This window comes from Hyperolius riggenbachi, chromosome 8 (assembly GCF_040937935.1).
Source record: "Hyperolius riggenbachi isolate aHypRig1 chromosome 8, aHypRig1.pri, whole genome shotgun sequence".
Classification (NCBI taxonomy): domain Eukaryota; kingdom Metazoa; phylum Chordata; class Amphibia; order Anura; family Hyperoliidae; genus Hyperolius; species Hyperolius riggenbachi.
Genome location: NC_090653.1, coordinates 268,995,009 through 269,016,153, shown reverse-complemented (window position 1 = coordinate 269,016,153; position 21,145 = coordinate 268,995,009). Strand labels below are relative to the sequence as shown.

The 21,145-nt window shown below is 45.4% G+C and overlaps 1 protein-coding gene across 2 annotated transcripts in view; it reads right to left on the bottom strand.

Annotated features, from left to right (window-relative positions):
- The window catches only part of ASS1 (argininosuccinate synthase 1), a 155,253-nt gene that overhangs the window by 117,286 nt on the left and 16,822 nt on the right, over nt 1-21,145 (bottom strand). Inside the window, exons 1-3 of one of the 2 annotated variants that reach the window (XM_068248840.1) lie at nt 13,025-13,046; nt 11,662-11,772; nt 2,021-2,089 (exon numbers count right to left, since the gene is read on the bottom strand). In XM_068248840.1, the coding sequence (XP_068104941.1) occupies nt 2,021-2,089; nt 11,662-11,766 (174 nt within the window). In that variant the 5' untranslated portion in view covers nt 11,767-11,772; nt 13,025-13,046. Of the gene's footprint in view, nt 1-2,020; nt 2,090-11,661; nt 11,773-13,024; nt 13,047-21,145 lie in introns of those variants that run through there. The other variant, XM_068248839.1, reaches the window with a different exon arrangement.

Genomic DNA, 21,145 nt, shown 5'->3' with positions numbered 1-21,145 from the left:
GATGGGCATTACAGATCCGGGTAACGGCACATTTCTCAACAACTTTGTACGAGGCTAGCCCATAAATGAGCAAGTAAGAGTCCAGGAACATCAGTTTGGCAAATGGTTTCTTTTATTGGTATTAGCTCTTCAAAATACTGTGGGGATATTTATGAAACTGTTAAGTTCCATTCCATTTGGGAACAGTGGGGGCCTAGAAATCTGCAGCTGTTAACCTGGTCAACTTTTGTTCAAATATAGCCAAACTCCAAAATGGCTGTGGCTTGCTTGCCGATCGCCAGCAATCGGCTAAGCGATGCAACAGGGGATAACTCCACTGCAGCTTTGCGATTGTGGAGCAGTTGCAAAAGCGCTGCATGCAGTATTTTTGGAGCAATTCCTAAGTGATCGCATTGAAAGAATGCAGGGGCACATTGCATTCACTCATGATCACTCCGGGAATCATGCCACAACTCGCGAAGTTTACTATTTTGAAAACAGAGGATCCTGGTCTTAGTGTTAGACATAGGTAGAGAGGAGGATAGTTTTAGGCTTAGGAAGGGGGGGACTTAGGGTTAGGTGTAGGAAGGGGGCAAGTTAGTATTAGGCACAGGAAGAGGAGAAGTTAGTATTAGGCATAGGAAGAGAAGTTAGTATTAGGCATAGGAAGAGGGGAGGTTAGTGTTAGGTGTACTGAAGAGGGAGGCTAGTATTAGGCCTAGAAAGGAGAGAGGTTAGTGTTAGGCATAGGAAAAGGGAGGTTAGTGTTAGGCATAGGAAGGAAGAGGTTAATCTTAGGCGCAGGTAAGAGGGAAGTTAGTGTAAAGCTGGCCACTAATGGTGCAATTTCTAGTGAAAAATCGTTCGAGTGATCAGAAATTCTGATCGGAATTGAAATATTGTAATACATCATTCACTACACCATCAACGAACCAATCTTTGCTTCCTATCTATCACAACCAACAAGAAAATCCAAATTTTGGTTCGACGAAAATTCATTCGGACGTCATTTTTTTCACTCGATTATAATCGATTGTGTCCACCAATAGAGATTATTTATAACCAATCCGATCAGAATTTCTGATCGCTCGAACGATTTTTTGCTATAAATTGGACCGTTAGTGGCCACTTTTAAGCCTCATCTACACGCGTAGATGAGGCGGCGATGTGGCTCATCAATCGAGCCGCTATTGCGGCTCGATTGATAAGATCCGACAGGTCGGCTCTTGCTACTGCCGATTCCCTGCTCGTTCCCCGCGAGGGGACAATGGCAGGGAATCGAGCGGAAGATAAGCGGCGCGGCGCGGGGACGAGTGGTATCGAACCCGGCGCACGCGCGGGCAAGCGGAAGAGGCGATCTGGCGGCTAATCGAGCCGCCGGATCGGAGCCTCATCTACACGTGTAGATGAGGCTTTAGGCATAGGAAGGCAGCAGGTTGGTGTTAGGCTTAGGAAGGGGAGTGGGGTTAATGTTAGGCGTAGTTAAGAGGGAGGTTAGTGTTAGGCATAGAAAGGGGGGAGGTTAGTGTTAGGCATAAGAAGACGGAGGTTAATGTTGGGCGTAGTTAAGAGGGAGGTTAGTGTTAGGCATAGGAAGGGGAGGTTAGTGTTAGGCGCAGGTAAGAGGGAGGTTAGTATTAGGTTTAAGTAGGAGGGGTAGTGTTGGGGGATAGGGTAGGAGGATGGCATTAGAAAGCGACAGGAATAGCAGCACGCAAATTGCCAACGCTAAGCCATTATTTGAATATCATTTACGGTATTCAAATAACGTTAACACCCAGTGCCCAAATCACCAGGTGCCTCTTTTAATTAGATGCCCCCCTGTCATCATCTAACAGTACAATTAAACTATTAGTGTTTGTTACAAGCACATCTAGTCACTGCAGCACCAGCTGACAAACGTGCCTATTTAGACAAAGGGCTAAAAATGGTAATCTATTTACCTATATGAGTGACAGGTGCTCTTTATTTTACTGGAAGCAAAAATGGAATAAATATAGAATAGATAGTTCGACAGACAGACAGAGCCCATCTGTTTTACCTTCTTCGCTCCAAGCATCAAGGCCTTCTTCCGAGCTTCTTCAAAATCTTCATTCTGACCAATGTTTGCCTAAAATCAAAAGTGAAATAGAGAAGTGACACACCAACACTGACAGAATCCAGCCAGCTAAGGGATAAAAGCATTGTATACTACTGTATATATGGTAGCCTGTCTTGTTCCTTCCACTAGTTAAAAAGCAAAACTTCCCATGATGCAACACAGCACAACAATGCTTCTGGTAGATATGTGGGTAAGCTCATCCATCCCCACCACTGGTATCCAGAGTTGGCTACACAACAGCCTCTGGGCACTGCTTACAGACCCCCACTAACACCCCCAGTAGTTCGACTTCGGCCGAACCCTGGCACCCAAGTTACTTAGTTGGTGCTGACCAGGGTTGTTGCTAGCCCCAAAGATCAGTGGCACGTGCCCCGGATCTATTCTGGGGTGCCCCGGATGTCCCCCAGGCAGAGTCAGCTGTGGTGCCTCAAGGGTGGGCATTTTGGGAGCTGTGGTGCATCGACTGGGGATATGCTGGGTTCTGTGGTGCCTCTATGTTGGCATACTGGGTGCTGTGGTGCCATGCTGGGTGCTGTGATGCCTTTCTGGGGGCATGCAAGGAGCTGTGGGTCTTAAATGGGTGCATGCTGGGAGCTGTGGTGCCTCAATGGGAGGCCCCTGGGAGCATGAGAGGAGGTCCACTAGAAGGTCAGGAAATACTATGTGGGGATTGCCAGAGAACCTGGCAGCAGGCCCGGCAGAAAGCCAGACCAGCCAGCACAGAAGCCAAATTAATCTGCCTACCTACCTGCCTATTACACTGCCTATTACACTGCCTATTTATGTGTTATGTTTACTTTTTTTTTTTTGTATTAATGGAGAGGGGGGCTTCATCAAAAATTTTGCTGGGCAGGCCTACTAAGACCGCTCTTAGGTTTATGTAAATTTGACTCCACCCATGGCCACACCCACACTTCACTGCGTGGTTACACCCATTTTCCGTCTGGAGTGCCCAAAAGTGCCCCGGATCTCTTAGGATCCTAGCCACGCCCCTGCTGCTGACATAGCCAAGGATTATGTCGTGGTCTATGGCAGTGCCTAATTTACTGGGGGGTGTGTGTGTGTGCGTGCGTGCAGGAAAAAAGGTAATTTAATAGTGCATTGTATTCTAAAAACAATCTGTGGTTCTTTAAAGAGGAACTCCAGTAAAAATAATGTAATAAAAAAGGTGCTTTATTTATAAATAATGATGTATAAATAATTTAGTCAGTGTTTGCCCGTTGTAAAAGCTTTCCACTCCCTGACTTACATTCTGACATTGATCACATGGTGACATTTTTACTGCTGGCAGGTGATGTCACTGGAAGTAGCTGCTGCTTGCTTTTTTGGAAGTTGGAAACAGCTGTAAACAGCTATTTCCCACAATGCAACAAGGTTCACAGACAGGAAACTGCCAGGACCATGGTCTTCGTAGTTTCCTGTGGGAGGGGTTTAACCACAATATCAGCCATACAGAGCCCCCTTATGGTTGGTTTGAGAAAAGGAAAATATTTCTCGTGTGAAAGGGAGTATCAGCTACTGATTGCGATGAAGTTCAATTCTTGGTTACGGTTTCTCTTTAAGTGAGGCAGATCCTGAGATGCTGCGCCCCTTTATTCTGGATGCAGCCAGCGCTGTAAGAGGTGTATGGCGCGTACGTTAAAAAGGGGCGCTGGGAAAAAAGGGCGCCGGGTTTTTAACGATAAGCATGGATAACGTTTAAAAATGTATTGTACTGTATTTCGTTTAAAATTAATATTTTTAAAGTTATAAATCATTAAATAATGTGCATTAAATCGGCAATTGTAAAAACGTTAATCTTTCGTTTAAATAGTGAAACGTATAATAACGTTTAAAAAAAAAATTACTAAGTAACCCTCCCTGTACCTACCCCTAACCCCTAGACCCCCCTGTTGATGCCTAAACCTAAGACCCCCCCTGTTGGTGCCTAAGTAACCCTCCCTGTACCTACCCCTAACCCCTAGACCCCCCTGTTAGTGCCTAAACCTAAGACCCCCCTGTTGGTGCCTAAACCTAAGACCCCCTGTTAGTGCCTAAACCTAAGACCCCCCTGTTGGTGCCTAAATCTAAGACCCCCCTGTTGGTGCCTAAACCTAAGACCCCCCTGTTGGTGCCTAAACCTAAGACTCCCCTTTTGGTGCCTAAACCTAAGACCCCCTGTTGGTGCCTAAACCTAAGACCCCCCTGTTGGTGCCTAAACCTAAGACCCCCCTGTTGGTGCCTAAACCTAAGACCCCCCTGTTGGTTTTTTCGTTTAAAAATAATGTAAAAAAAAAAAAAAAAAAAAAAGTACTGTTTTTTTCGTTTAAAAACAATGTTTGTTAAAAAAATATTGTACTGTTTTTCGTTTAAAAATAATATTTAAAAATGTATAAATCATTAAATAATGTGTAATCATGAGAAACAGTAATAAAACATTAAGTCTCCGGGCGCCGCTTTTAAAACGTTAGTTTTCTCCGGCGCCCTTTTTTCCTATCGGGCGCCCATTAAACGATATTTATTATAGGAGTGAATGGCGGCGCCCGATTTGTCCACTAGCCTCAGGCGCCCGAATTTACTGTTACCGTGTATGGCATCCTGGGCTCAGTATATTACGCAGGTTCTGTAGGAACATGTTCTGTTAGCCTCCCTCTCAGAGACAACAAAAGGAAATGACTGTAGGGTCATTAGTGTAATCTTTGGGCTGCTCCCAGCAGACTGCTGTGTGTGACACAAGAAGCAGCATCTACAGTCACTGCTAAGCCAGCTGAACCCCTCCCCGCCCCGTGGCTTCAGGAAGTGAGCAGCGGAAACCTGTCTGGCTTCCCCTGAAAAGTAATAGGAGAGTGGCCATGATGCAAGTTTAGGTGTGGTTATGAAAGTTAATATAAATGCAGATAATAGCCAGTATTTTACAACTTTCCCAAAATGTGAAATAGCAAGCCGTCATGGGAAATTCCACCTTCCTTATAAAAACTACCATAAATATAGATTAGATTTTTTTGTTATGGAGGCTGCTATATTTATTTCCTTTAACCCCCCCCCCCCCCCCCCCCAGCTGTATGATTATTTCTAGATTTTAGGATCTTTTTAAAAGGTTTCAGACCCTAAAATCAGGAAAATAATAATGCCGGTAGAGTCTCTGCAGCAGCCCCTGCTCTCACTCACCTCCCTGGGCTCCAGCGCTGCAATTTTACCTCCATCCTCTGGGTGGCGTTGTAACTCTTTGGAGAGATCAATGAGGACGATCTCACCAGAGTGATTCAGAGCCTCGGAGAAAAGGAAGGAGAATGGCTACCGATGTCTGGATCCCCCGGGAGGTGAGTAAAAATGCCCGCTGTGCGCTATACGCTGCATAGAGCTCCCGGGGGCTAGCCCAAACTACACTCGGGATTGCTGCCAGGGAGGGTAAAGTGGTATTATCATGAAAACATCTCTAAAACATTAAACACACTAAAAATAATTGTACAACACTTTAACACTGCTCTGATGACTCTTAAATGCATATTTGAGCCTCACTAAGAGCTCAAAACCACTAGCAGTCACACTAAAGGGGCCCATACACCTAACGATTTTCCCGCCGATATACAGCAGATTCGATCACTGTGATCGAATCTGCTGTGAAATCGTTGCGCAAACGCTGACAGAACAATCGATTTCTGTCCGAAATCAATCGTTCCCGTCGATTCCCGTCTGTGCAGAAGATTTTGCTTGATCGCCGGCGGGTCGGGAGTGCGTTGATAGCGGCATTCGAATGCCCGACGACCGACGCAATACAGCGGCAATACATTACCTGCTCCGCCTGCGCGAGTCGCCGCTCTCTCCACTGTCCTCTTCTCCGCGCTGGGCTCCGAGTTCGGCTGGCTTCACTGAACTTCCAGTCCCGGCAGGAAGTTTAAACAGTAGAGTGCCCGCTACTGTTTAAACTTCCCCCGGACAGGAAGTTCAGTGAAGCCAGCCGAACTCGGAGCCCAGCGCGGAGAAGAGGACAGCGGAGACTGGGGGACTCGCGCCGGCCTGATCAGGTAATGTATAGCTGGCGGGGGGGGGGGGGGGGGCGGCGGCAGTGGCAGCTTCACAGATTGTGATCGGTTTCATGCTGAAATCGATTCACAATCTGTTAGCAGTAAAGGCAGCCATATGATCCCTCTCTGACCAGATTCTATCAGAGAGGGATCTATCTGTTGGTTGATCTGATGGCAAATCGACCAGTGTATGGCCACCTTTATGGAGGATGTTTGCTTCGAAAATAGTTTGCATGCAAAAGATTTTGTACTGAACCCTTCCAATGTGATAAGATTCCCTAACACTGCTACTACTGAGCGTGCCCTTGTGGCTGCAGCCCTGGCGCTTTGAGTCTGCCAGGAGAAAAGCGCAAAATAAATGTTCCCTTCCGACAGAATGAGCTCATTGCGATGGAAGGGACTAGTACAAAATCTTCTGCATGCAGACTATTTGGAAGCAAACATCCTCTGTAACATTGTAGCACCTGTTTCAGCTGTAATAAGCACAGTTGTGCCTTTAAGAGGCTTTGCAGCCCTATGCAGGTAGAGTTGGGCCGAACCTCCGATTTTAGGTTCGCGAACCGGGTTCGCAAACTTTCGCGGAAGGTTCGGTTCGCGTTAAAGTTCGCGAACCGCAATAGACTTCAATGGGGATGCGAACTTTGAAAAAAAAAATTTTATGCTGGCCACAAAAGTGATGGAAAAGATGTTTCAAGGGGTCTAACACCTGGAGGGGGGCATGGCGGAGTGGGATACACGCCAAAAGTCCCCGGGAAAAATCTGGATTAGACGCAAAGCAGCGTTTTAAGGGCAGAAATCATATTGAATGCTAAATGACAGGCCTAAAGTGCTTTAAAACATCTTGCATGTGTATACATCAATCAGGTAGTGTAATTAAGGTACTGCTTCACACTGACACACCAAACTGTTCACTGAACAGAACAGGTATACAGTGGCGGGTTCACTGAACAGAACAGGTATGCAGTGGCGGGTTCACTGAACAGAACAGGGATACAGTGGCGGGTTCACTGAACAGAACAGGTATGCAGTGGCGGGTTCACTGAACAGAACAGGTATACAGTGGCTGGTTCACTGAACAGAACAGGTATGCAGTGGCGGGTTCACTGAACAGAAAAGGTATACTATGGCGGGTTCACTGAACAGAACAGGTATGCAGTGGCGGGTTCACTGAACAGTACAGGTATGCAGTGGCAGGTTCACTGAACAGGTATGCAGTGGTGGGTTCACTGAACAGGTATGCAGTGGTGGGTTCACAGAACAGGTATGCAGTGGTGGGTTCACAGAACAGGTATGCAGTGGTGGGTTCACTGAACAGGTATGCAGTGGACCAGTGGTGGGTTCACTGAACAGGTATGCAGTGGTGGGTTCACAGAACAGGTATGCAGTGGTGGGTTCACAGAACAGGTATGCAGTGGTGGGTTCACTGAACAGGTATGCAGTGGTGGGTTCACTGAACAGGTATGCAGTGGTGGGTTCACTGAACAGGTATGCAGTGGTGGGTTCACTGAACAGGTATGCAGTGGTGGGTTCACAGAACAGGTATGCAGTGGTGGGTTCACAGAACAGGTATGCAGTGGTGGGTTCACTGAACAGGTATGCAGTGGTGGGTTCACAGAACAAGTATGCAGTGGTGGGTTCACAGAACAGGTATGCAGCCAGGGACAAGCTAAGCCTAACTAATCTTTCCCTATGAGAGAGAGTGTGCAGCAGCTCGCCCTACTCTCACTAATGCAGGCACACGAGTGACCGTAATGGCCGCCGCTGCCTGCCTTTTAGTAGGGGGCTACACTGGGCCTGCTGACTGTGATGTAGAGGGTCAAAGTTGACCCTCATGGTGCATTATGGGGCGAACCGAACTTCCGCAAAAGTTCGCCTGCGGGACGCGAACGCGAACCACGGAAGTTCGCATGGAACCGTTCGCAGGCGAACCGTTCGGCCCAACTCTATATGCAGGTAGTGTCAGTCAGGTTCAGCCTGGTTTTAGATTCGCTGCCATTTCTTTCTACTGTGTGCAAAACTGTAAGCTCAATTTGCCTTTTATGTAACTGGCCTCCTCTTCAGAGATTCGATGGGACAGATCTCTCACACTGCATGCTCATTGCTCCTTCAAAGTTTATACAGCCTGGTGTCACACACCTATCCCTCCCGCTACTCTCTACATAGAGCAGAACACGTGTCTGTACAGCCCTCATTCCTATACTCCCGCCCAAAATGATCTGTAAAGATCATTTCAGGCAACACGTGGATTCGCAAACCCTTACTCTTTTGGGACAGGTCACAGTAGATCTGCCTACTTACTAGTGACCAGCCGCTCATCCAGGAGGAAGCAGGGACCAGGAAAACACACAGGCGCAGAGAGCCCGGAAAGCCGACTCCTCCATGGTCGCCGCGCACTGGCAGCCTGCAGTACCACTACAGGACATCAGGTGTCATCATGCAGGGGCGACATGATGATGACTTGATGTCTGACGCAGGCAGCCTAGGAGGAGTCAAGGAAGGTGATCGAGCTGGTAATCTTCCTCCATTTGGCTGCACTGAGCATCACCAGCTCCCTAGCGGTTATGTCCTTCTGACTGCGCCCCACTTCTTCTACTTGCCGGTCTGCGCCCGCACTGCCCCAGAAACGGCCCTGGTTGTCAGACACGTCATTAGGCAGTACTGTGGTAACAGCACATGTGTAGACAATAGGCAGCCATTGGACTGTCATATATGCCTTCCAGGGAGAGAAAAAGATGGCCATATACCTGCCACCAGATCGAACATCCCTCTCAGATTGATGCTGATCAGATCGGAAATCATCCCAACTCTGCCTGCTGTGCCCCCCATGCCTGGGTTGAGTGTTGCAGGTTCACCTATCAGGCTGGCATTAATCCTCCCCTCCTCCTGTGTTCAGTATCTTTTTGAATTGACACCGCGAGCACCCATACCATGTCACACCAGGGCATGTACGGACGTCACTGCATGCGGCAGTGTCACATGGTATGGGCAGTCACCGGAGGAGGCGAGCAACATGACAGGTGAGCATGCAACACTCTTGACAGGTCTGTAGGGGACATATGCATTTGGGGGGAGACCTGCTGGGGTCCCGTGGTGGTCAAGAATTTGAACATCTTTATGGCTGCACACCTGATTGAGACCTTGCAAAAGAGATTTTCCAGCATGTCGGATCGATCCTTCAGCCCAATTTTTGATGAAAACTTGAGCAAAACAATTGATTAGATATTGTGACATCGATATCTGCCAGGTTTGATCATTATGATCGAATCAGCCAGATATTGATGCTGAAAATTGAGTAATGTATGGGCACATACCATTGCATTATTCATTAAGAGGCAAACTGGTGAGGTTTTGTCCGCACTACGATATGTCAGAGTGACATTGCAGTGAATGGAGAAAGTGTGCACAAAGGCGACACCTTATCACTCGCACTCTCAGCACTTTTGCAGTGAGTATTTGGTTTGTAGACAGTATCAGCATAATTTCACCTCAGCGTAGAGATTACACATGCAAGCCTCACACACTGACCTGCATAGAAAAAGCGCAAATCAACAGAGACACAGCTATCAGCAGTAAACTTCATGTGTGAGGGAAAGTTAATGTTTGTCTCTGGTCACAGAAATAGGACAGTATTGCTTCCCTTGCAGCCAGGCTAGAATAAAATTGCCTATTGTTACTTTGTATAAAGGCTAAAGGGCCCTTTTCCACTAGCAATCGCTAGCGTTCATGCTGAACACTAGCGATTGCTGAATCGCAAAGTGCAGGAAAGTTCCAGCGATTGCGTTCACGATTTTGCTACGCTGTAGTGTGCATAGCAAAATCGCGGCAAATATCGCTCTGCAGCGCGATCGCGTTTGAGGAAAAAACGAATCGCGGTAGTGGAAATAACCCACCGCGATTCCTATGTTATTTAGCAAACCGTAGCGATTTAAAAAATCACTAGCGGTTTGTGATTTTGCGATTCAGCATCGCAAACGCCGCTAGTGGAAAATGGCCCAAAGAGGCACCCAGAGAAGATAAAATGTGTTAAAAACAAATAAAATGAAAAAAAGTGAGGTGACTTACCTCATTGAAGACAAATTTACGCATTAATACAATTTTATTGCACTGGCAATGAGTTTTGTGGGTGCATACCCACTTCTTCAGGCCAAATAACAGTGCCTAACAGCGCTTGTAGCCACAAATAAGGCGCCTCTGGCACCCACGAAACGCGTTGCCAGTGCAATAAAAGTCTATAGTGAATTTGTCTTCGTTGAGGTAAGCCACCTCACTTTTTTTCATTTTATTTGTTTTTAACGCATTTTATCGTCTCCGGGCGCATCTTTCCTCTTTATCCTGTGCCTTCACTCTCCTTTCGGAGGGGGATTATCCCTCTTTAACCAGTTTAGATCATTTGAGGTTTGCTTGCGACCATCACCAGTCTGGTCACCCGAGTGGAGGCGGGGTTATACATCTCCACCTGCTTCTAGTGGTCTGTTGCCCTTCTGCAACCCACCTTTGTGAGTATAATCCATCCGCATATTTTACATACATCTGGTACAGTGACATACTGCACCATTTGGGCTCCTGTTGTCTCTGTGTTTTCTTTTTGCAGGGTGCAATTTTTATTATCCCTACTTTTTGTCCTATTGTTACTTTGTTTTGTTTTTATTTATTAAGCCAGTACACACATAATCAGTACCCTATCCCTCGGGATATCCGGGCCCAGGCTGTAGAGACCAGTGTGGTGGAGAAGGGGGGGGGGGGGGAGAGTGGTGTGGGCGTGATGTCTCACAGCAGGCAGGGTGAGTAGGGAGAACAATGCTCTGGGACAACGATCTTTCCTCCTCCTCTATCTGCTGAGTTCCTGCTATTAGGAGCAAGAGGTGGGGCTTCTACTAATCAGGGGTTGGGTCAGTTGCAGACAATCTATGGCTGTGATGATGGAAGCCCTGCCCCAACTAGCAAGAGGTGGGGCTTCCTCTAGTCAGGGGTTATTTCAGTTGTAGTCTATGGCTGTGATGAAGGAAGCTCTGTCCCAACTAGCAGGAGGTGGGGCTTCTGCTAATCAGGGGTTGGGTCAGTTGCAGTCTATGGCTGTGATGATGGAAGCCCTGCCCCAACTAGCAGGAGGTGGGGCTTTTGCTAATCAGGAGTTGAGCCAATCACAGTGTATGGCTGTGATGATGGAAGCCCTGTCCCAACTAGCGGAAGGCTGGACATTTTCTATTCGGGGGGTAGGCCAGTTGCAGGCTATGGCTGTGATGATGGAAGCCCTGCACAGTTTGAAAAACTTGAACCTCCTATTTACCTCCCAGCATCTCTAGGTAGACAGGAAGTGACATCACTGTTGTTTACAATAACTGGAAGTGCACAAGGCTGCAGTGGCCACATCCTGAGTAGGGTCCCAGATTAGTTGTTTGATGCACTTAGGGAGGCACACAGGTAACTGTGCTTATGTGTGTAACTGTAGTCCTCCTTTAAAGCAGACTTTGCATTGAGGAAAACTTGCTGACTGCTGGAGCTTTCAGGAGAGTCACATGGCCCAGATAACACTCCTATCTCCCCCTATGGAGACATATTATGTGTTTCTCAACTCACCAGATAAGCAACAATATCATAGCCTTGCTCCTTCAACCACACCAGAATGCAGGATGTGTCCAGACCCCCACTGTAGGCCAGAATCACAGTGCCTTTCTGAGACATGGTGCCCTGGGGAGAATAAAATAAAGTTATATCCAAATTCCCATATATGGTAATGATCATTAAAAAGAAAAAGTAGTTGAGCGCAATGAAAACTGTAGGTAAAAAAATTAGAAGCCCTGATTAATGAAAATGATCAGAATATTTCAAAAAATTTTGATTAGCGGAGCTCAAATCGTGGCTTAATGACCTAAGTTCTAATAGAGTTGTTTTTTTGCATATGGATTTAATAAAGCATTATTATAAAATATGCACGAAGACGTTTTGTAAATAAAGTTGCGGTTTTTGAAACTCATATCGCACATAGTTGTTCATCTTCCCCTCAGTAATGTCAGGCTGTCTGATCATTTTGAAGCAGGCTTTCTCAACCAGGGTTCCTTGAGGACTCTGCAGGGGTTCCTTGGCATTTTACCCCATCGTGGGGGAAGTATACTAGAGCACACTATAATAGGTGGTACTGTAACAAGAAGCACTAAATTGGAGGGTCAGGAGACAGTATAATGAGTGGCAGTGTAATAGGAGATAGTGAAATTAGCAGCCTAACCTACTTTTAGACCATGCCTCCTGAAAAATAAATGTAGGGGTTCCTCGAGACCAAAAAATTGTTTACAGGGGTTCCTTGAGATCCAAAAGTTATTTGCAGGGTTCCTCCAGGGTAAAAAGGTTGAGAAAGGCTTGTTCTGAAGACATGACCCCCCCCCCCCCCCCACTTACCCCACCCCACAGAGCCTGAGAGCAAGGATAGGCTAATAATCAGAAGGCCCGGTCCACATTAGCAGAGCAAAAACAATGCTTTTGTTGGATCGGAAGGCAGTGGATCAATGGATATCCGTTGATACATGTCCTTTGCCAATCGATCAATTGCTTCAGTTTCCTTCTATTCCATGTAGCAGTGTTCCCCAACCCTGTCCTCAAGGTCCACCAACAGTGCATGTTTTGTGGAAATCCTCAGAGGTAGGTAATCCGCTCTGCTGAGACACTAATTACCTCACCTGTGAATGTTTGTGGTTTTCTACAAAACATGTACTGTTGGTGGGCCTGGAGGACAGGGTTGGGGAGCTGTGATGTAGCGGACTGCATGGCACAGTAACAGCACATCCGTTGTATCACGAATGGCAGGAAAATGAAAATTTGTTGACAAAACAATTTAGGAATAACTTATTTAGAAACATTAAATGCACATTAAAGAGTAACCCTAACCAAGGATTGAACTTCACCCCAATCAGAAGCTGATACCCCCTTTGCCATGAGAAATCTTTACCTTTTCTCAGATCATCAGGGGGGTCTGTGTGGCTGATATTGTGGTTAAACCCCTCCCTAGGTCCTGACAGTTTCCTGTTGCACTGTGGGAAATAACAGCGGTTTCCAACTGCCAAGCAACCTGTATCTTCCTATGTGCATATGTATATTTATTAAAAAAACTTTTAGCCTATTGCATTGTTAGGGGGTGTGGTTATAGATAATGACAGTTGGTGCAGTCTGTTTTTTTTCTTCATGTCTCCCAGTAGTAAAGATGATTATGTGCAGGCTGATTGTGGAACAAATAATATGAACAAATTACATGGCGTCATTTCTTGATCTCTCTTCTGTTTTTTTAACTTCTCATTTTGCGATGTGTTGATTTATTTTATTCCCCTTTTTGCTAAAGTTCCTCTTTAAAGCAATATTGTAATGGGTCATATTAACAGGCCTATTTAAAAGCAGTCACCACATATCAGAAAGAAACTTCAGCCTTTTTATATTTGTTAATAATGGATTAGGCTGGTTTCACAGTAAGACGTTACAGGCGCACGTTAGTGCAGCCTGTAACACAGCCCACCGCACAGTAATAAAAAATCAATGGGCTGTTCACAGTGCTCACGTTGCGTTACATTGTCTACATAACGTACTGCATGCAGTACTTTACACGCGGCTAAGCCGCGTTAGACGGTTTGCACATGCTCAGTATGGTTTTTTTTTTCAATTTATGGGCGGAGAGGAGGCGGGGAGAGGCCGCTACGTAGCCAGGCACATGGCTACTTGACATTCACTGCACTTGCAGTGTTTACATCCTGGAGCGGCCGCAGATTGGCTGGCGGGACCACGTGATGTGGAGAGTTCCGATAGTGTGGTCTCCGCAATGCCTCCGACAGAGCAGGCGCACCAAGAGCTGCTTGTAACGCGGCTCTTGGTAGCGTCCTGCTCCAACACCACCAGGCGTTGCGTTAGGGGCACGTTATGCGACCATAACGTCCCCTAAAACGCAACGTCCCACTGTGAAACCAGCCTTAAAAAGAATGGTTGATGTATGTCACATGATATTGGAGACATCATGTGACATGCATGATTAATGACAGAATGCAAACCTATATGACCTACTCACTGAAAACAACGCCTGTGATTGGTCAGTCAGCCCTAAGTGGGAGGAGCTATACTAATTTTCAAATGCAATGCCTTTGTCTTTAGTGCTTGCAATGACTTGTTTACTGCAGTTTGCGTACACTAGCCCATACTTGTTGATTACATACAGTTTTCACTGCTGCGCAACATAATTTATAACAATAATTTATAATGTGTGCTGCGTTCAGTTATTTTTCCGTGCGCAGTAAAATTTTAAACAAATGAAAAATGCTCATTGATTTTAAAGATTGGATGCGTTTTGCATCTGCCAAAAATTGCTGACAGACGGATATAGTGGAAAACACAGACACACTACAGGGGGGTAACTAGATTTAATATAGCCCCCCCCCCTGCAAAAATGATAGCATGGGGGCCCCTCGTCCCAGAACCACATGAGGGTCACGTGATCGGGAGCTAGCAAATGGCAGCACAGAGTGTTCTGTGTGAAGTAGCATCTGGAAGCAGGAAATAATTACACAAGCTCCTAGAGCACACAGTTTCCGTGAATGAAGGGTGCTGGAGGGGGACAGGCAAAAATGGCGCACAGCGCCAATTGTGTCAGAATGGCGCTGCATTACAACGATATTTATCGTTTTATATGTTCAATTTTTTTAGCAGGGATCGGGCTGGAGAGGCAGCGGGCTGGCAGCGGGGTCGGGCTGGAGAGGCAGCGGGCAGTAGGCTGGCAGCGGGGGTCGGGCTGAAGAGGCAGCGGGGTGGAGGGAGGATTACGCAGCATGTGTATATTGTGTATACATTACCTTGTCCCGGCCGGCGATCGCTCCTTCACTTCACTTCATAGCTTGCACGAGTTCTGCATCCAGCCAATCACCATGCGGAAACTGAAGCCGCATGGTGATTGGCTGGATGCAGGACTCCTGTAAGCTATGGAGTGAAGGAGCGATCGCCGGCCGGGACAAGGTAATGTATACACAAAATACACATGCTGCGTAATCCTCCCTCCACCCCGCTGCCTCTTCAGCCCGACCCCCGCTGCCAGCCCGCTGCCTCTCCACCCTGACACCGCTGCCAGCCCACTGCCCGCTGCCTCTCCAGTCCGACCCCCGCTGCCAGCCCGACCCCCTCTGCTAGTTCCCTGCATTTTTCAATGGCGCACCGGTCTGCTGTTTTATAAAACGCTATTTACCGTTTTAATGTATTTATATTAAAACGGTAAATAGCGTTTTATAATCGGCAGAACGGTGCGCCATTATTTCCTCCGCGCCATTTTTTACTGTATGCGGGTGGAGATTTCTTTGCTAATTGGCTGCGCTTGAGGTTAGAGAGAGGGAGGTGGAGGGGCCCCCCAAAACCTCTGTGCCTCCCTGCGACAGCAGGGGTGATTGCTACACCCAGGCACACAAGTACACTCTGATCAAGTTCTCGCCATTAGGACGGTTTTACACTTATGTTTTGCATTGTGGTGGCGACGCAATGGTCCTGCCGCATCACACCGCAAAAAATAACAAAACTATCACCCCGTGGCAGAGTATGCTGACAGTGTCATATGCATAGCTCCCCCCCCCCCCCCCCCCCCACACACACACACGCAGGAATGTACTCCCTTCTGGGCAGGAAGTACGTCTCTGCGACTTTGCATGGGCTCGGCAGTGATACGGAAGCTTTCGGCACAACACGGTAATTGCGTAAGGCCCCATACACTTTCATTGCTGTAGCGTTGATCTGCGGTAAAACAGAGTAACACACAATGCACACTTGCAATGCAAGTGTAAAATGGGGCCTGAAGGCTGGAGATAGCCTATGGCCTCAATTCAATAAGCTTTATCGAACACTTTATCAAACGTTTGATAATTTACCTCATGGGTAAAAAGCTAATTTTGAATTCACTAAGGTTTTAGACATTTATCGAATGTTTTATCGATAAAACATTCAATAAATCTATAGCACCTTAGTGAATTCAAAATTAGATTTTACCCATGAGGTAAATTATCAAATCTTTGATAAAGTGTTCGATAAAGCTCAGTGAATTGAGACCATAGTGTTTTGGATTAATATACTGAAGTTTTTAAGGTGACACTGAAGCGAAGAAAATAGGTATGATATGATGAACTGTAAGTGTAGTACATCTTAGAAATACATTAGTATCAAAGAAAAGAGTGTCGTATTTTTATTTTCAGAGATATAGGTTTTTTTTTTATAACATTGCATCATACGGTCATATTTGCAATTTCAAGCCACACACTGTATTTTAAACTATAATGCTAGGTACACACTATACAATTTTCTGTTAGATTTACCTGCCAGATCGACTTTTTACAACCTGTCCGATTTTAATTTTGATCGATTTGTCGATCAATTTTCCGATCGATTTCCGTTTACTTCTATGGAAATCGAATGGAAAAGCGATCAAAATTAACCACTTCACCACTGAGGGGTTTTACCCCCTGACCACCAGAGCAATTTTCACCTTTCAGCGCTCCTTCCATTCATTCGTCTATAACTTTATCATTACTTATCGCAATGACATGAACTATATCTTGTTTTTTCCGCCACCAATTAGGCTTTCTTTAGGTGGGACATTATGTCAAGAATTATTTTATTCTAAATGTGTTTTAATGGGAAAATAGGAAAAAAATTGGGAAAAAATGTATTATTTTTCAGTTTTTGGCCATTATAGTTTTTAAATAAAGCATGCTACTGTAATTAAAACCCATGAAATGTATTTGCCCTTTTGTCCCGGTTATAAAACCGTTTAAATTATGTCCCTATCACAATGTTTGGCACCAATATTTTATTTGGAAATTAAGGTGCATTTTTTTCAGTTTTGCGTCCATCCCTAATTACAAGCCCATAGTTTATAAAGTAACAGTGTTATACCCTCTTGACATAAATATTTAAAAAGTTCAGTCCCTAAGGTAACTATTTATGTATTTTTTTTTTATTGTACATTTTTTAATTTTTTGTTAATTACAAAAAAAAAAAAAAAAATTGGGAGTGTGGGAGGTAATGAGTTAATTTTTTGTGTAAAAGTAATTTATTTGTATGTGAAAAATGTTTAGGGTGTAGTTTTACTATTTGGCCACAAGATGGCCACAGTAACTTTTTGTTTAAATGCGACCTTCCGGACTCTTGGAGGAAGTACTAGGAGGCTGGGTAAGTGTTTTTTTTTTTTCACAATGATCGCGCTGCTCATCGGAGAACAGCGGATCATTGCGGGGCTTAGATCAACGAACGGGAATGGATTTTCCCGTTCATTGATCTCCGGGCGAGCGGCGTGTTTACGAGCGGCCGGCGGCGTGTTTACGAGCGGGAGCACGGGCAGCGGCGGGAGTGCGCAAAGTACGGATTTCTCCATCCCTGGGGGTTAAAGGATGGAAAAAGGGACGGAGAAATCCGTACGGGCGGGGGTAAAGTGGTTAAGATTGGACATGTTGGAAAAAAATTGATCTGGCAGGTAAATCTACTATAACAGAAAATTGTATGGTGTGTACCTAGCATTGAACAAGCAGAGCTAATGGCCCTGTTCAACTTCTCTGCAATAAAACTCTTATCTAAATCTGTCTCTGGCTGTTTCTTTGATATATAAGTGCTCCAGAAAACAGGACACAAGTTGGGTCGGAGAGCTTAGAGAAGCTCTTTTGCATAGATAACAACTGATGTTTCTTAACTCTTCCTGTACTGGAAACAATATGAGACTCATATCTCTGCTACTAATGCTCTATTTCATAGCTGTACTACACATACAATTCATTATATCATAAGTTTGTTTTCGCTTCAGATTCCCTGTAATTAGCTGTGTGTTTTTATTTGTACATGCCAGCTTCTGGACTGTTATTGTGTTATTTGACACAACAAAGATTTGATCATGTGTAATTTTGGCATCTGATGAAGCAGTCGGTGAACCTTGAAACGTGTGTCATGTTGATTTCAACATCTTGGCTGTATCAACAATTGCGTAGAGATTTGCCTTCTCTGACCACAAGGGAGTTTAGATTTCACATTCCTGACTCCAGAAAAAAACAAAAACATTTTATTGCCGTACTTTGCTTGTTTGAGAGTCACTCAATGTGATGGTGTCTTTTCCCATCTATGACTTAGCATGATTGGGAGTGGCGGGAAATTTCAGCAAGATTGATTGAAAGCTGCATAGAATTGCATCGCTCCCAACTGTCCCTCTTTTGGAGGGGCAGTCCCTCTTTGGGAACCTAATCCCCCATCCCTCTCTTCTTTATTTGTCCCTCTTTCAGGACTGATGTACAGATCTGTGTGAATATATTTTTCTACTGAAAAATGAGTTTAACTGACTCTCAACCTTTTTATCCATCTTAGAGGCGTATCTAGGGTAAACAGCGCCTATGGCAAACACTGAAATCCGCCCCCGGGGAAGGGGGTGCACCGTCCTAATATTTAGTCTCTGTTGAATTGGTTGTGTCCAAGTTGAGGTGAAGCATGGCCTGTAAGAATGGAGTATTGCAATAGGTCAGCCTATACATATCCCCCAAATAACAGTTAGGTAGCTTGTCCCCCAAAAGATGTAAATAGGCAGCAGAATGTCCCCATGATAAAAACTAGTATTTGTATAGAGAACACCAAGGATGCTAGGGAGCAGCACCCACCATAAGTAGCGCCCATGTCACATGCCTTACCTGCACCCCTGGAGATACGCCTCTGTTCCCATCTTTTAAATTGATATTTCTCCTTTTCAAAGGTTAAAATGAAGGAAAATTATTGTTGATAGAAAGGACCAGTGTGGAATGATGAATCTAAATCTTTTGCTTCTGAATTCTTTGTTATACACATGGTAAGGGGTGTGGTGGGGGCGTGTCTTAAAGTGTCCCTCCTACTAATGTCAAAATGTTGGGAGGTATGCTGCAGTAGTGTCTGAATCCCACACCTGCAACAAGCATGCAGTCAGATGTTAGGGCTGATGCACACCGAGCGGCTTTTTGGGCGTTTTCAGATCCGCTTGCGGCTGCGGATCTGCTTGGTCAATGTATCTCAATGGGCTGGTGCACACCAGAGCGGGAGGCGTTTTGCTGAAACGCATACTCCCGAGGTGAGGCATTTTTTGGATTGTGGATGCGTTTCTGCCTCAATGTTAAGTATAGGAAAAACGCAAACCGCTCTGAAAAACGCCTGTTCAGAGCGGTTTTGCAGGCGTTTTTGTTACAGAAGCTGTTCAGTAACAGCTTTACTGTAACAATATATGAAATCTACTATACTGAAAACCGCAGCAGCAATCCGCAAAACGCTAGCAAAACGCCTCATAAAAATAAAAAAAAGCGTTTAAAAATCTGCTAGCATTTTGCGGATCTGCTAGCGGGTTTTGGTGTGCACCAGCCCTTAGGCCTCGTTCACATCTGCTGCGCTGAAAAACGTGTTAAAGCGCAGGGTAAAAAACGCATGCGCTTGTGCGCGCTTTCGTCCGCGTTTCTGTGCGTTGCGCTGCGCTTCTTTAAAGCACGTTTTGCTTACTGTAGCAGCAGCAGTTGTCAATAAAACTTTGTTTTTGTATGTAAATGTATTTTTTTCTCCAATTAGGGGTAAAAAACGCATGCGCTTCTATGCGCTTGTACGCGCTTCTATGCGCTAAAAAAGCGGACCCATTCACTTGCATTGCTGTGCGCTTTCCAGCTCAACGCACAGAAATGCCTGCAACACTACGTTTCTGTAACGCTGCTCAGCGCAGCGCATAGATGTGAACCAGCTACATTTAGTTACATGGAAAAATCAATACCTTGCTGATCGCACAGGGCAGTGCGCTGTGAAAAGCGCACAGAAACGGCCCTGATGTGAACGAGGCCTTAGTCAGAAATATCTGATCTGCAAGCTTGTTATGGCTATGGGTATATAGTAGCTAAAACTATTAGGAGGCATAAGATCAGCAGGACAGCTATGCAACTGGTATTGTTTAAAGCAAAAACAAAACTAGCTGTCGGCGGGGGACCGGAGGCTCCGTTAGTGACTGCGAGGGCACAGGACAGCTGGAGGAGGCTGGTAGAAGCCCCAGGAAAGTAAAACTGATTTTTTTATTCCTGGCTTAAGTGTCTGAAGTGAAAAGAATATGGAGGCTGCCATAATTATATCCTATCAGTTGCCTGGCAGCCATGCTGATCTATTTGGCTGCAGTAGCGTCTGAGTCACACTAGAAACACACATGCAGCAAATCTTGTCAGATCTGACAATAATGTCAGAAACACCTGATATGCTGCATGTTTGTTCAGGGTCTATAGCTAAAAGTATTAGAGGCAGAGAATCTGCAGGACAGCCAGGAAACTGGTATTGCTTAAAAGGAAATATATATGTCAGTTTTCATATCCTTCTCAGTTCAGGTGTCTTTTAAAGGTCAACTGTAGCAAAAGGTATACGGAGGCTGCCACATTTATTTCGTTTTAAACAATACCAGTTGCCTGGCAGCCCTGCTGGTCTATTTGGCTGCAGAAGTGTCTGAATCACACAGATGAAACAAACATGCGGCTAATCTTGTCAGATATGATAACCTGATCTGCTGCATGCTTGTTCAGGGTCTACGGCTAAAAGTATTAAAAGCAGAGGATCAGCAGGACTGCCAGGAAACTAGTATTGTTTAAAAGGAAATAAATATGGCAGCCTCCATATCCCTCTCATTACAGTTGTCCTTTAAGACCTGAATTCTAACATGTGGCTTATTGTCTCTCAACCAATCCATTCAGGCTGAGAAATAGTTGCCTATAACTGTACAGTCTTCAATGGACGCAGTATGGTCACCGATGATGACAACGAATGTCTCCATGCTTTCTAGGCCCACTTAGAAAGCAGAAAACGAAGAATTAGCAAATCAAATCTTTCAGCAGATGAGTCGTTTACTCGGTGTCTGTTATCCAGCGACAGCTCCAGTCTGCCTCCCATTTGAAGCTAATTACCAAATAAAGTTGACCATACACACATAAATTGCCAACCAATGTTGCAAGCAGAGCAATCTCACTTAATTCGCATCTGATCAGAGAGGGAACTATTGCTCCCACACACAGGTTTTTCATGCTGAAATCTACTGAAAATGTAT